The sequence below is a fragment of the Nannobrachium achirus genome, assembly GCF_963921795.1.
Source record: "Nannobrachium achirus genome assembly, chromosome: 15".
Taxonomy (NCBI): Eukaryota; Metazoa; Chordata; class Actinopteri; order Myctophiformes; family Myctophidae; genus Nannobrachium; species Nannobrachium achirus.
Window position 1 is genome coordinate 33,404,066 of NC_137822.1, and position 14,902 is coordinate 33,418,967.

Genomic DNA, 14,902 nt, shown 5'->3' on the forward strand with positions numbered 1-14,902 from the left:
AGAGGTCGCACTTGAACTGTCGGCTGAGCCGGCTCACACAGCAACAACAAAACTCAATTTCCCATCAGCCCCAGTTTTCTTGTCCGGCGTCACGGGACGGGCACGCAATGATGGTGGCGGCCTCACAAGAGTGTTTATGCAAGGCGATTGTTGCGAATTTTACTATGAAGCGATCACATCCAACACAATGAACTGGATTGCTCTGTGATGGAGAAGGACAACTTGAATAATCTTTGACTGCTTACTTTAATTTGTCCCTTCTTGTCTGCCTAGTGCCTACATCAACAAGATTAACCATGATGCAGGTTTGTACATTTTAGGCTATTCTCAAAAGCCAATAACTTAACATTCACTTATTATAAACCTCCAGCTAGCCTGTTACTCAAATTCAAATCAAATCAATTAAATTATTCACTCTACATTATAAAAATGGATGCAACCGTTTGAGTGCAGAACAAAACTGCTTATGCCAGTAATTCTTCAACGTGTGTATGTAAAGTTTTCACTGCACACTCCCACCGAAGTAATAATGAAAAGCAAGCAGTATTTAATATGAGTTAAGCTCACTCGGAACATGTAGGTCTACGTCCTTGAGTCGAACACTGTTCATTCAGTTGTCTCTCAGCTTAAAGTGGTAGTGATGGTAGTGGTGTTTGCACTGCACAGCTCTTCTTAAATGCTTGGTGCGGTTTAATTTTAGGCTCAATGGAAACCGCTACTCCAAAATCTGGTTATCTCAAAGTTCCGTGTATAGATCTGTACCGCTTGTTTTCTTAATTTCTGGCAATGATTTATGACTCACTGCTCACTCTAGTGCACTGATAAACCAGTCTTCTAACTTCTAACCTGAGATAGCTTCAGGTTGTCAGCTTGTTACTTGTCAGGTGTCTTATTTGAATATACACAAAACTAAAGTTAAATTCTCTCTGAGACTCACTCACACTCACACTCTCACTCTCTCACACACACACACACACACACACACACACACACACACACACACACACACACACACACACACACACACACACACACACACACAGTGTGCCACACATTCCTCTTGTCAGTCACACACCTACACAACGGGAGCAGAGAACAGAACATGCTTTATTGAATGAATGAATACTCTTAAATTGATGTGAGCAACTGAGCATTATCGGCTGAATAGGCATTCTTGTTCTGTATTGCAATCAGGCCTGGAATTTCGTCATTTTAGGGGCAAGGCCACTTGGCCTTTGGTGTTGTCCATTATTTTTGGGCACAAAGGTCAAATGCCATGGCAGGAAGGCCAGACAATAAGATTTGAGTCCATTACAGTTTACAGTTTAGGCATTTAGCAGACGCTTTTAATCCAAAGCGACTTACAATAAGCAGATAACATCACAATAATAAACAAGATAATATGTCAGTACATCATCAACAATATAACAAATGCAAATGTATATCTATCTAGAAAAAACACAATATAATCAAAGTTCTAAAAACCTAAAAACAAATGCTAACTAGCTTCATGTATGGTCATTGATTTTTTCTGTAGTGCTAAGGGTTTAGGTGGAGTCTGAAAAGGTGAGTCTTCAGTCCACAGCGAAAGCTAGCGAGTGAGTCCGTTGTTCTAAGTGCGACAGGGAGTATTCCACAACTTGGGGGCCAGGAGGGCAAACTGTCTCGGACGAGTGGATTTTTGCTTTGAGTTTTTAGCGAGGGTTCTGTCAGCATCCCTGTGTTAGCTGATCTAAGTGAACGGGTGGGGGTGTAGGGGTTGATCAGGTTTTGGAGGTATGGAGGAGCCATACCTTTGGCTGCTTTGAAGGTCAGCATCAGTGTTTTGTATTCAGTGCGGGCCGCAACCGGGAGCCAGTGGAGGCTGCGGAGAAGGGGAGAGACATGTGAGAACTTAGGCTGGTTGAAGACCAGTCGTGCCGCGGCATTTTGGATCAGTTGGAGAGGTTTAAGTGCACATGCCGGGAGACCAGTGAGGAGAGAGTTACAATAGTCAAGCTTTGATAAGACAGATGTCTGAATGAGGAGCTGGGCTGCCTCCTGGGTGAGGAAGGGTCTGATTTTACGGATGTTATAGAGTGTGAACCTACAGGACCGGGTGACTGATGCAATGTGTGCCTTGAATGATAGCTGGCTGTCCAGGACCACACCAAGGTTTCTAGCAGTAGGAACTGAAGTCACCAATGCATTATCTATGGAAATAGTGAGATCTTGCATGGGGCAAGACTTAGCTGGGAAGAAGAGTAGCTCCGTCTTGTCCGGGTTCAGCTTAAGGTGGTGGGCTGACATCCACTGTGAGATGTCGGCCAGACATGAGGCAATGCGTTCTTCCACCTTTCCATGAGACCTTTCCATTGAAATAATTTGTTGAATCTAAGGGTTAGGGATGATAACCTAATCTGCAGTGAAATAGATAAATGATGGTATTTGGTATCAAAGTAACTGCATGGTTTAAAGATGGGGACCCTGGTAGTTAAGATTTCAACAAAAGACACTGGTGTCTACATGACAAGAAAGAGACTCAAGTGTCTAATGTCTACATATTGACAAGAAAGAGACAGAGGAGAAAATGGTAGGCCACTGTGGCCTTAGGTCATGCTGTTGGTTTGAGGGGCACAAGGCCAAACTGAGGGGCAACGCGGCCAATCCGGCCATGGCCTTCATGGCCTCCATGAAATTCCTTCCCAGATCGGGTGCAGAGTTTGGAAATGTCTTCAAGGAAATGTACTGCCCCAGACTACTAAATAAATATTACCTGTAGAACAGAATTGACACTGGAGCAGCATTGACACGACAGTCACCCCTTCTTGTACCAGTACCTTAATACAAAGGCTTTAACTGTCCAAGCTGCTCGAGTGTCAGTTCTCTTCTACAACTGCTGTTGTCCTTGTACTAAAGCTGTATTAGGCTGAGGCGTGCCGGCAGGCTCCCTTTCTTCTCAGGTACAGGTACCCAATACCTCCCTGCTTATCACTCAGCATCAAGTGTTGTGTTGAGGGTAAATCGCTGCAACATACTAGTGTACATCATGCATCATATGTGACATACTAGAGTCGTGTGTCCAGGCCAGGGGGAAACAGGAGATGGGTTCCTGTCCTGATTCCCAAGACTGCTTACACAACAAAATAGGCTACACTATAGTTATCTACTGCTTTATTTTCCTGATGCTGGTTAAAGTCACACATTAGATTTTTCTTTTCTCTAATTGAATATAACAGTCAGAAAACCAAGCTTTGATCTGTAATCAAGGAATTGCTGAGCCATTGCACCAGAACACACTGGATAAGAGTGTCTGCTAAATGGCTAAATTGTACCAGAACACGTGGGACAAAAGGCAGGGTGTAATGAACGGATGAATAGAGGCTATTACAGTTTGCTCCCAGTCTCGGGTCAGTGATGTTGAGTGGAAGAAGAATAAGGTCAGCATTGTTCTGGAGCACCTGGAGAGGGCTGTTCTTATGAAGCGTATCGTAATGGGAGTGTTGAGTAGTCAAGACACCTGTTGCTAAAGCCTGATTTAAGCCAGCAGAAGAGATGTGGTGTCCTCGTTGCTGCACAGCGATAGGGGTGCAAGTGCAACAGTTAATTGAACTGTAAATTATTTACAATATCTGACTGACAATTCCACATATGTGGGATTATAGGTCAGATATTGTACAGGCTATAATGTCTATAGACTACCCCTACTGGAAGAATGCTTATACTTTGACTTCAGCGTAAATGACATGAATTGGGTGCACTGTGATGCTGAACCCCTCATAGTGCAATCAGCAGGTCATAGGATGAATGCATAGGCCTCTGAATTCTTTTAACTGTAAACATTTCTATTTAGACTTTGGTGAAAACTTTATCTTGCGCTTAAAAAAATAATCTGTTTTCACCTTGAAACAATCATGTTTCTACTTTCTATCCAAAGAAACACTGAACAATCAAGGGTTTCAATTCTATGCAAAAGGTCTTGTTTATGTGTTCGAAAAGGAGTATGACCTTTTATCCAGATAAGATGTTCTTTTTGAACTTTTTAATTAACCAAATTGTCCTCTCACCAAGGATGCGGCCTGCACCAAATAATTACACTAGTATTTCCATCTGCACATGTAACGTATGATTATACACACAGTTCTATCAGTATGCAATTATAGGCTTTCTGTCACATGTTCCAGGTATTAGATTATTCATTAATTACAGTATGTTCTGGCCCACCATCTAATGACTTAGAAAAAGATCAGACCAAGTCCAAGACCAAACTTACTTGCCAGCCCTGCCCTGTTTCATACTTTTTGTATTGTAATTGTACAACACTAGTGAAAATAGCATATCTACAAGCTCACAACAGCATCATGAGGTGTTGTGAGCTTCTAGATCTATTTGAGCTATTTTTGAAAATAATTAACCTTTTTTAAAATCAGTATTTCTTTTAATAATAAATTAAATCGTTAAGTTAGATTAATTGTTGCAACGCTTGTAACATTATGTCTCAATGAAACCTTCATCAATCACGTTTTTAATTTTCTTAATTAATTAATTTATTTATTCATTTATATCTTACATTTTGGGTAGCCAATTATTCATACCCCTTTTTCTCACTGCTGTTGTACTGCACAGACTTATTTTATTTTTATTTTGTGTCTTGTGACAAAAGAAAAACAGACTTAAAACATTGTGCAAGTTTTGCCACTCGAGACTAGATATGGCCATGATGAGCTTTACAGCTAGGCCCTTTCCACTACATTTATGACTACAGTTTGTCATATAAAAAAAACACTGTATTTTGTCCCTATCTTCTTGGTAGTTAACTGGTGGTGAGCACATTTTGTATTGATGGAACCTGTCCTGTCTTTGCCTTGCAGATGACCTTTGATACGTCAACCAGTGTGACGCTGCTCTTTGATTTCTGGGACGTGCGTGGGCCTGCTGGTAAGATTGAACCCTAGAATCAACAAGAGTCAAGAAGGTGTATTTGTCACTCACTAATCATATAGGTCAGGTACTAGACGCACACTGCAATTTTGTGAGGTCCCCAAAGCGTCCCTGTTCTGAGCATGTCATATTAAACATTTGGCAAAAACGGCCGAAAACAGCAGATCTAAAACAAATGGCAAAAAGGACACATTTGTGAGTTTGTTGATCGGCTATTTTCGCCAAAGAAAGATATTTGATGTAATGGGAGAAAAGGGGTGGCCTACTAGTATACTGTAGACCCCTGGGGGACTCGAGCCAACTAAGTATATAGGGGTTACGTGATTACTGATTAAGCCTCATTTTTACTTTATCATACAACATCTTTGTTCACCAAATACATTTCATCTGAAAAAAGGCTTAAAGGGTACAGAACCAAAAGAACATGCTGTGAACTCTTTGGTGTATAATCTGTATACACATAACAAACAAACACACCTTTACATTCAGTGCATGATATTTCACTGTTGTTATGAGCTCCACAGTATTACACCATATTGCACTGAACCGGCCTGCACTGAGCTGTCACACGTGTGATTACAGTAAGACGTGTTGACCATACAGGTAGCAACATCACGTTTTGTTGCTGTATTTAGTGTCAGAATAAAATGGGCTGAGATCACTGTGAGGTCATATCGTGTGTGTGTGTATGTGTGTATGGATATGGATATGGATATGGATGCATGTGTATGTGCATGTTGGTTAAAGGAGCTATAGTCAACTTTTTCTTGAAAAACGGATGCTAAAATAAAAATAATGTTTCGAAAATATTTTATAAAAAAATAAGCTTCATATATGTGTTTCAATTAAAAAATGACCACAAAAAGCGTAAAATAATGATAAAATAATCATTTTGGCCCTTTGTTTACATTTACAGGGCCCGTACTTTGTTTACATCCTAGTCTGTAGACTAGGATGTACACCTACAATGAAAAAGTTGACTATAGCTCCTTTAATGTCTGATTTATATTTTGTGGTGTGCGCACACATCTACATGCTCACAACACGTCTCATCGCAACATGTTGTGAACTTAACGGATTAAATAAGGCGTTATGTATTCTTGTCTCTCCAGGTATGGTATTGTCTGTATTTGTTGTCATCCTCTTGACGTTACTGTTCGAGCTGCTGAAAGCATGGAGGATTTGGTTGTCGAAGAACTCTATGCTGGCTAAGCGTCAGTCAGAATATTCCACCTCAGCGCCCTTATCATCTTCAGACAGCCAAAGGGAGGGCAGCCTGGGCCCGGACAGTTGTCACAGTAGTCCCTCTGAGTCCTCTCTAGCCCCAATGGAACCTACTAGAACACCTAGCAACTTGAACAGGTGAGGCTGCCCTCGTACAAAAGAGCACACTATTATCTGTGTGTTAGGGATGGGGTGGATGGGGAAGGTGATAATCAAAGATGTGATCAAGGTGACATACTGTAGAAGCGACCTTTCGTTTGACCAACGGGTCTGAGCTGAACCGTAGGTAGGGAGCGCTCCGCTGTGTTCACTTGGACCACGCAGAGGTGATGAAAGTCAGGGGGATGAAGATTTACTATTCTGTCCCTATCGGGACATAACTCGTTACTCGGACAGCGCTGAGTCGGCTCAAGCGGACTTCGCAACACTCAACGCGGCGACTCACTCGCTTTAGCTCGCTCGGTGGTGTCTCACGTGGATCAAGTCCGCTTGAGACGGCGCACCTCTGTCGTCTGCACCGAAACAAGCTCTCTCTTAAATCTCACACCCACCCACGCCCCCACCGTTGTCCTCAGACCAGTTGGGAAACCCGCACCCGCGACATTGGAGGTGAAAAGTGGAAGAGGCGTTGGATCTCCTCCTGGTGGATTTAAACACAATGAAGGTGCATCTTGTGAGATCACAGTGCAGTATCTGGGAGTCCCAAGTCGTAGCCTGTATGCAAACACTTCACACTTCTGTTATATCTAGAAAGGCAGAAAAAAAAACTAAGATGTTTGTGGGAAATAGTTGAGTGGGAGACAAAATGGTAATGTAACAAAAAAATAAATACCCAAAACAAATCCCTCTAAAGCAGCTGCTGGTCTGCGTTAGGATTTCCCCATACTTTACTTTGTCAAACTTTACTTGGTCAAACAAAGGACTTTATGCTGTGTCACTGAAAAGTCGAGTTTGGCTATTCTGTAACCTCACAACCTTGAGTGTTAGCCTAGTCCAGCGCTACTCAACCCGCGGCCCGCGGGCCGCATGCGGCCCGCACCGCCTGTCTGTTCGGCCCGTCATGACCATACCAATAAAAATGATTTTTCTAAGCCTGGCAAAGTTAACGCGCAACGCAAAATGCGGTGATGTTTGAGCCTCAGTGGACTCCGTAGTCAGGAAGCGAATGCAGTCAATGCACAGAACACAGCCTGAACACAGCAGTGCGGAGATGCTGGCGGCTACACTAGATCTATTGTACAACGAGACGGTCAGACAGACAAATCTGCGGAGATTTTGCAGCAGACAACCACAGTCGGGCTCACTGGAGTGGAGACGCATGACGGTCGTGCGATATGAACGCTCGCGACCGTCATGTTTTGGGCTAGTGAAGACGTAGTCCTTGTCTGTGCTTGTCTCTGCCTCCGCGGCTCCGCCAGTCAGCACCGACATACAGTGCACACATTCCAACAGATCGTAGCAGCCAGGGAACTATGCTTGTACACCAAATGGGGAAGTTTTCTCATGCCAATAATGCTCCTTTTCGTTAATAGGACGGATTTAAAATAAATAGACGTTTATACTTCTTATTCAATCACGCAAACCCCAGCATCCCTATTCTTGGGGGACATTCATCAAAAAATACATTCATCAAAAAATAGCCGATCTACAAGCTCACCACAAGATGCATTGTGAGCTTGTAGATCGGCTATTTTTGGTTAAGAGTTGTTGTTTTATGGAAAAATAACTCAAGTAAAGTTCAACTCAGCCAGTTGTACTGTACTTGTAAAACATTTGATGCTTTGAGCTTTGTAATTTAAACACAACTAACTGCTCATTGAAGGAGATTGACCAAAAATAGCCGATCTACAAGCTCCAATGCATCTTGTGGTGAGCTTGTAGATCGGCTATTTTTGGTGAATGTCCCCCAAGAATAGGGATGCTGGGGTTTGAGTGATTGAATAATAAGTATAAACGTCTATTTAATTTAAATCCGTCCTATTAATGAAAAGGAGCGTTATTGGCATGAGAAAACATACCTTTACATTGCCAAAGTTCACTAGCCTTGCATACCCAGACACAGGGGCGGTTACAAAACGATTGAACCAGTTCTGTTAATTTTCTCTTCACATTTTGTGAATAATTCGATATCAAATTCGATAATTTCTTCATTCCTTCCATAATCTTTTGGTTCAATGAGGTTTGGCCTGGCTTATATAGATGGAAATGTGGCTGTTTTCTGTGTGTTTGCTTAATTATTAAGCATGTCATGAAGCCTGTTACAAAATCATTGTAAACGTCCAAAATAGGACCGTCATTTTTAGGTTGCGGCCCTTTGGACTTTAGGTATTTTGCTGAGTGGCCCCTGAGCCTTCCTAAGTTGAGTAGCCCTGGCCTAGTCCTTATCATTACATGTTTTATACTTTGATTTCCACTATTTACAATTTTGGCATTTAGCAGAGACTCTTAATCCAGAGCGATTTACAATAGGCAAGGTATTGCATCAATACAACAACATTAATACATCAAATGCATAGAAATGGTAATCTAAAAGAAAAAATGGAGGTTGACCAAGCACCTACCTATTCAGTAAAAAAAAGTAATAAAATAAAAAAACATAAACTTAAAATGCTATCTAAATTAATATGTATGGTCATTTGAGGATAGGGCTGTAGGCTAAGGTGAAGTCTGAAGAGGTGAGTCTTCAGACCACGGTGGAAGCTAGGGAGTGAGTCTGCAATTGCAATAATTTAGTTTGGGGGGCATTAGGGAAAAGAGTCTAGGACGAGTGGACTTTTGTCCTGGGGTTTTTAGCGAGGGTTCTGTTAGCTTCCCTGTGTTGGCTGATCAGAGTGACAGTGTATTGTATACCTATTACCTAATAATGTATGTTACTGTCAATGATATACTTTATGTGTCAGTCTATGTTTAGCAGGATGACAGGATCACTGCCCTCCAGTCCACCTATTATGTCTGTCTGTATTTACTGTACTCTATGTATGTCTTTCTGTCTGTATGCCTGTAAAGGGAAAACTAATAGTTTATTCTTTCGAAGGAGCATTTGCCAAAGAAATTGATCGACTCGGCTATCTTTTTACAGAGATTTGGTATAGAGTGGAAAAACTGTATCAAGTAGTTATTTCCAGGTCCGTTTTACGAATTATAGAGGGTTTAATGGGATATTTCACTTTGAAAAAAACTTTTGGTAATATTATTGTCTAATCAGGCTTTTATGAACACCCTGAACAGTTTTTAATTTGCTTGATTTAATATTTAGATATTTGATGTAAATGTTACCAGGCCCTCCAGGCCCAGGGCCTCTCCCCACACACACCCATTGTAACTTCAAACTTCATTTTAACCATGATAGATTCATTAAAAACACCCATTATTTTTTCTGGTGACTACTATTACCCTCCTAATACGGGAGCAGGCCGTAAATGAAAAACGTTATCGAAAAAACACAGCCTGCTCACGTATTAGGAGGCTAATATGAGTCACCAGAAAAATAATGTGTGTTTTTAATGAATCTATCATGGTTAAAATGGAGTTTGAAGTTACAATGGGTGTGTATGTGGAGAAAAGCCCATAAGCTGTTTCCCTGTTAAAAGTGGAATATCCCTTTAAGTGGTACCTTTAACCCATTTAGACCTAAGGCCGATTCTGAAAACGCCTTCTAAAACCTAACCTAAGGTTTCTGAAAACCTTCAATTTCTTATTCCAAAAATGTAAAATAAATTATGTTGCTATATGTATAGCAAATACTGATGTGACACAGACGTAGCAGCCGGCCTTAAGGGTAATACAACGTATAGGTAGCAGCAGGTCTAAATGGGTTAAGTGATCCCAGTGCATGATGGAGGATAATTCCACGATACGATTATTGTGAGTGTTTTATCACGATAAACCAGGAGTCTTCAACGTTTTCAGACCAAGGACCCCTTAGTTGAGAGAGAGATGAAGCAGAGACCCCCACTATACCTTTTTTCATAGATTCCATATAGTTTCATTGTTTGGCAGCACGAATCTGCACGATCATCAGTGTATTTTGGATTCATGTCAATTTCTGTTTTCAGATATTTAACCACTTGAATCGTCAATACTTAATACACTTGACCTTTCACTCTGTACTTAGTCTGCGGATCAAAAATAGCGGATCTACAAGCTCACAACGCCTCGCGCTGCGAGGCGTTGTAAGCTTGTAGATCTGCTATTTTCTGCTGATGTTCTCAGAATATGGACACGGTTCAAGGATAGGGTTCAAGTGGTTAATATAAAAAAGGAAAAAAAGGTTTCTATGACACAAAGATTTGGAGAACCCCCTGTAGTAACTCTGAGGGATCCCCTGGGGGTCCCGGACCCCCTGTTGAAGACCCATGCCATAAACGATAATGACGATTATGGTCCCATCCCTGCTCTCTCCCTCAGCTGGCTGCTGCACGGCGTCCAGACGGTGCTGCACATCCTCCAGGTGACCCTGGGCTACATGCTGATGCTGTGCGTCATGTCATACAACACCTGGATCTTCCTGGGAGTCATCTTCGGCTCAGTCCTGGGCTACTTCCTTGCCTTCCCTCTCCTGGGTCCCATGGTGCAGCCTGATATCCACAGAGACTGATGGAGGAAAAAGTCGATGTATCCAACAGGAAAACCGGGTTATTTTCCGTGTGAAAACAACGGTTATGGGAGAAAAGGAAGGGAAAGGAAGAAAACCAAACAGACTAAAGCAGTGTTTCTTAAACTTTCACATTTCAAGGTCTCCCCTTAACTCTGACAGCGTACAAATGGAACCAAATGAACCCTAACGGGTTCATTTGGTTCCATTTGTATGCTGTCTGAGTTACAGACTAATGTATGGGTCAATTTAGGAACCCTAACCTAAAGGAACCCACTAAGTCCCTGGAATCCACTTTGAGAACCACTGGACTAAAGCGTCACTTGCCAAACATGCACACATACTACTAACCCTAACATTTATAAATTAGGCTATGTTGTTAAATGTGATATCAGCAGGAATCAAGTCTATTGCTGTTCAATAGGAAATGATTTGAGCATTGTCGTAAGAGTTGCAGTGAGAGCACCCCAAGTGACTTTTCAACAGGTCAGGTTTTCCATTCCTTGGTCTGTTCTGTTGACCAGCATACTTTTGAATCTCACTTCTCTATATTTACAAAGCTTGGTGGGAATGTCCTGGGACGTGTAGTTAACATAAACGCATGGGTCTTCCTCGTAAAGGGGCTACATGACTTTGTTGCTGGTGGTTAGGTATTAATGACCTTCCAGTGTTTGACTTGCTCCCCGGCTGCTCAGTCTTCACATAATATACAGATAAGCTTGATGTGAACTGGTTAAACCTGAAGCAACGTATGCTGCAGCATGTGGGGGAGAACATGCATTTGGAGTCGCCTTGAGGAAATCAACATTGTTTTGCCAACATTATCATAAAGCAATATACTGTAGATGTACTTAACGCAGATGTAGAACAAAACATCTTAAGGACTTAACGGCAGGTGTAGAACAAAATATTCTAAGCCAACATGTGAGATTATTCGTGGTGCTTTTATTTCCATTTCCATGTTTGGCACTAACGTTTTTGTTGTCATTCAGTCAAGCTGCCCATGCGATCAATCTATCGTTGCTGCTCATCTTTCCTTTTCTCAATCTAAAATATTAACCCTTGTTGTAAAAAAACAAAGTTGTCCTTTAACAGAAGATATTTAGTGTAGAGCGAAAAGAGGAGTGCAGCCTAGTATAGAGCCCTTGAAAATCCGGAGTTGAAGTAGTTAAAATGTCTCTCCCATATGGAAAGTTGGTAATAATAATTGTATCTATTTTTATAAATGTTTTATATGAAACTTGCAGAGGGGAACAGAGTGTAACTGCAGGTTGTCATAGGACAAGATAATACTCAGTTTGAGGAATTGTGCAATGGTGATGTACTGGAGCATGTGATCCCGTCATTTTATCATCACTGTAAGGAAGCAGATTGTTTTCTTGTTTTCAAGTGTGTCAGTTGACAGTCACGTCATGTGGCTGTGATGTGACAGTCATTTAGACGCCACAGGAAGAAACCTCTAATCCCTGTGCCTTACATTTGCCATTTCAGTTGTGTTTGCCTTTGAAATGTGCCCTACTCTTAAGAGTTTGCCAGCTATCTAACCTATTTTGAAGATGTGGGAAAGCTACTGTGGAATTAGATTAAAAAATAATAATACTGTTGGATGTAACATTAGTGTTCCTCCATTCAGAAATGTTTATATGTACATACCAATGGTTTTGTGTCCCTTTTGAAGGAAAATTTAACCATGTAATAAATGGTGGTTTTCCAAAATAAACAGACTAAACAAGTAAGAGTGGATAACATTTTATTCGTCCATTCCATACATATACAGATAATAAACTAGTCTTGACAAATAAGAGATACAGTTTATTAGGCTGATGCACATAATATTTATAATATTCCAAATAAATAAACAAAATGACACAACTGTCCATTTTCCATAAAGTAATTTTTAGGAAGGACTTTTTCTAAGGCTACAATTTCAAATATATACATCAATGACAACTGGTTATTCCAAATACCGGTCACCAATTGTGGAGGGCTGGAAATGCCATTAAAAATGAACTAATCAAGTTTTAGATAACTAAAACGGTAGGTTTTCCATAATTAGAAGGTGTGTGGCTACCCTACATTTAATGTATCTTTAACTATTTACCGTAAACTTGCCTGCTTTATGAACAACTTGTAAAAGTAATAAAAATGCAGGATTTTAACATGTTTCATTTTATGAACAGATTACTGTGATGTGGAGGCGAACTTAAAGCGGCCCCCACTGGGTGTATTAGTTCCAATTTATTTTAACATTACAACAAAAGTATGAACTGTGGATTATGCAATCTTGTATAATATTCTTTATTACAAAATCAGACCTTATCCAGTTCTGCCACCAGAGGACGGAATTACACCATACCCTCCTCAGAGTGACTCAGACTCTTAAGGACTAAAATTATTGAATGCTTTAACCAGTGAAAAATAGCAGATATATGAGCTTGTAGATATGCTATTTTTGAAAAAGTCGTGAAAATGTGTGCAAATCTTTGAATATTATGTACTTTTAAAGCAAATGTTTGTAACTCAAATTTTGCTTCTGGGGGGTCCCTGGAACTAAATATTTTGAGATGGGGGGTCTGTGGCCAAATACATATCATTTTGGGGGTCCTTCACATGAAAACCTCTGACATAGTAGTCTCTCAAGAACAGACTAACTGAGCTCCAGTTAAGTCAAAAGGACCTTTTCTTTGACGATGGCTGGCCAGATTGCTGACATAGAATCAAAGGTTTTTCCAAAAACCTTAGAAGGATTCAAAAGACACTTATAGAATCGGGTCCATATTCAAATTTTCACGATTTAAAAAAAATAGCAGATCTACAAGCTCACAGCACGGCACTCGGTGCTGCGCTGTGAGCTTGTATATCTGCTATTTTTCAATAGTTAAAGCATAAAATAATGATACACAATAATGTCTACCCGTTCTGAATGGGTTAATGATTTTGTGCATTATGTAGCTCTCTCTCTAACCTGACCAGGGCTGTCACGATTATGAAAATGTTACTTGACGGCCCGGACGGCTGGCCTAGCGGTCCGGGCACCTTGGCTCAATGTAGCCTGGTTCGAGTCCTGATCCTGATTTCCTTTCCTGCGTGTCTCTCCCTCTGCCTCTCCTGTCAAACTACTGTACTATCACACACATTGGCTTCCCAAGTCCCATAGGACCATTGGCTCAGCGCTTCTGGTTCTGGCTGGGGCAGCTCCTCTTTTGACTGTAGTTCAATAAACAAAATGTACTTGATGATTAATTGTCATAAAAATAATTGCAATTAAAATTTTCATTGTGTGGCTTTTAGGCCTTGTAAACAAACACAGATATTTACAAAAACAAAAGACTGACAATGGTCAATACCAAAAATCAAAAACCAATGATGTATTATGGTTAAAATACGACATATATATTTTATACTAAATATTTCTAACAAAATAGAAACTAACGTGTCGAATTGCAACGTGTCCTTTTGCTGCCACAAGATTGTTGATCATCAGCTATTAGCACTTTTGGAAAATGTTTCAAAATATATGAAACTTTCTAAACATGGAAACGATTATGACAATTATGCGATATAATTGTGATTATCTGATTAGATGATTATGTATTAATTGTGACAGCCCTCTAAACCTGACAGGCAAAGAGTTGAGTATTCTTTCAAGAATGTTTCCCCATTGACATAAACAACGGACAGCAAGTGTTGAGTAGCCTAACTGAAAAGGTTTTCATGACATGATCTTTGCAAACTGTAGCATTGAAATATTAAGGCCATAATATTAATATGATTAAAAGAAACCGTTTCTCCATTAAAAACCTTTATGGTAAGAGTGAAACTACAGAAGAAGCTATTTGCATCTACAGATTGGTTAGAGCACCACCTAGTGCTCAGTTAGAGGCTAAATAAATAGGAAATGACTGTGGCATCGAACATTTCTGATAAGTAACTACATTCACACTGTGGCTATTTTGCTCTTATCTCCCCACCACTACCATTGCACACGCACGCACGCACGCACGCACGCACGCACGCACGCACGCACGCACACACACACACACACACACACCATACCACATGCGTAAGTGAATTCAATCAAATGACATCAGACCATCGTGAGCTACAGCTTAATGCAAGTTATTAAAAATATATATATATACCAAAGAGACAGTCAAACGATGT

At 40.7% G+C, this 14,902-nt stretch overlaps 1 protein-coding gene across 1 annotated transcript; it reads left to right on the top strand.

Moving 5' to 3' along the window:
• slc31a2 (solute carrier family 31 member 2) lies at positions 1-10,896 on the top strand. Its single transcript, XM_080742952.1, has 4 exons — positions 1-305; positions 4,851-4,917; positions 6,033-6,282; positions 10,552-10,896. Exons 1-4 carry the CDS (start codon positions 297-299, stop codon positions 10,739-10,741), a joined length of 516 nt encoding a protein of 171 aa, XP_080599078.1. The 5' UTR covers positions 1-296; the 3' UTR covers positions 10,742-10,896.
• The last annotated feature ends 4,006 nt before the right edge of the window (positions 10,897-14,902 follow it).

Excerpts from the sequence above, each read along its gene's own strand:
- slc31a2 (XM_080742952.1), top strand. Across the intron at positions 4,918-6,032 it reads GGACGTGCGTGGGCCTGCTG|GTATGGTATTGTCTGTATTT; the intron begins GTAAGATTGAAC and ends TTGTCTCTCCAG. Across the intron at positions 6,283-10,551 it reads ACACCTAGCAACTTGAACAG|CTGGCTGCTGCACGGCGTCC; the intron begins GTGAGGCTGCCC and ends TCTCTCCCTCAG.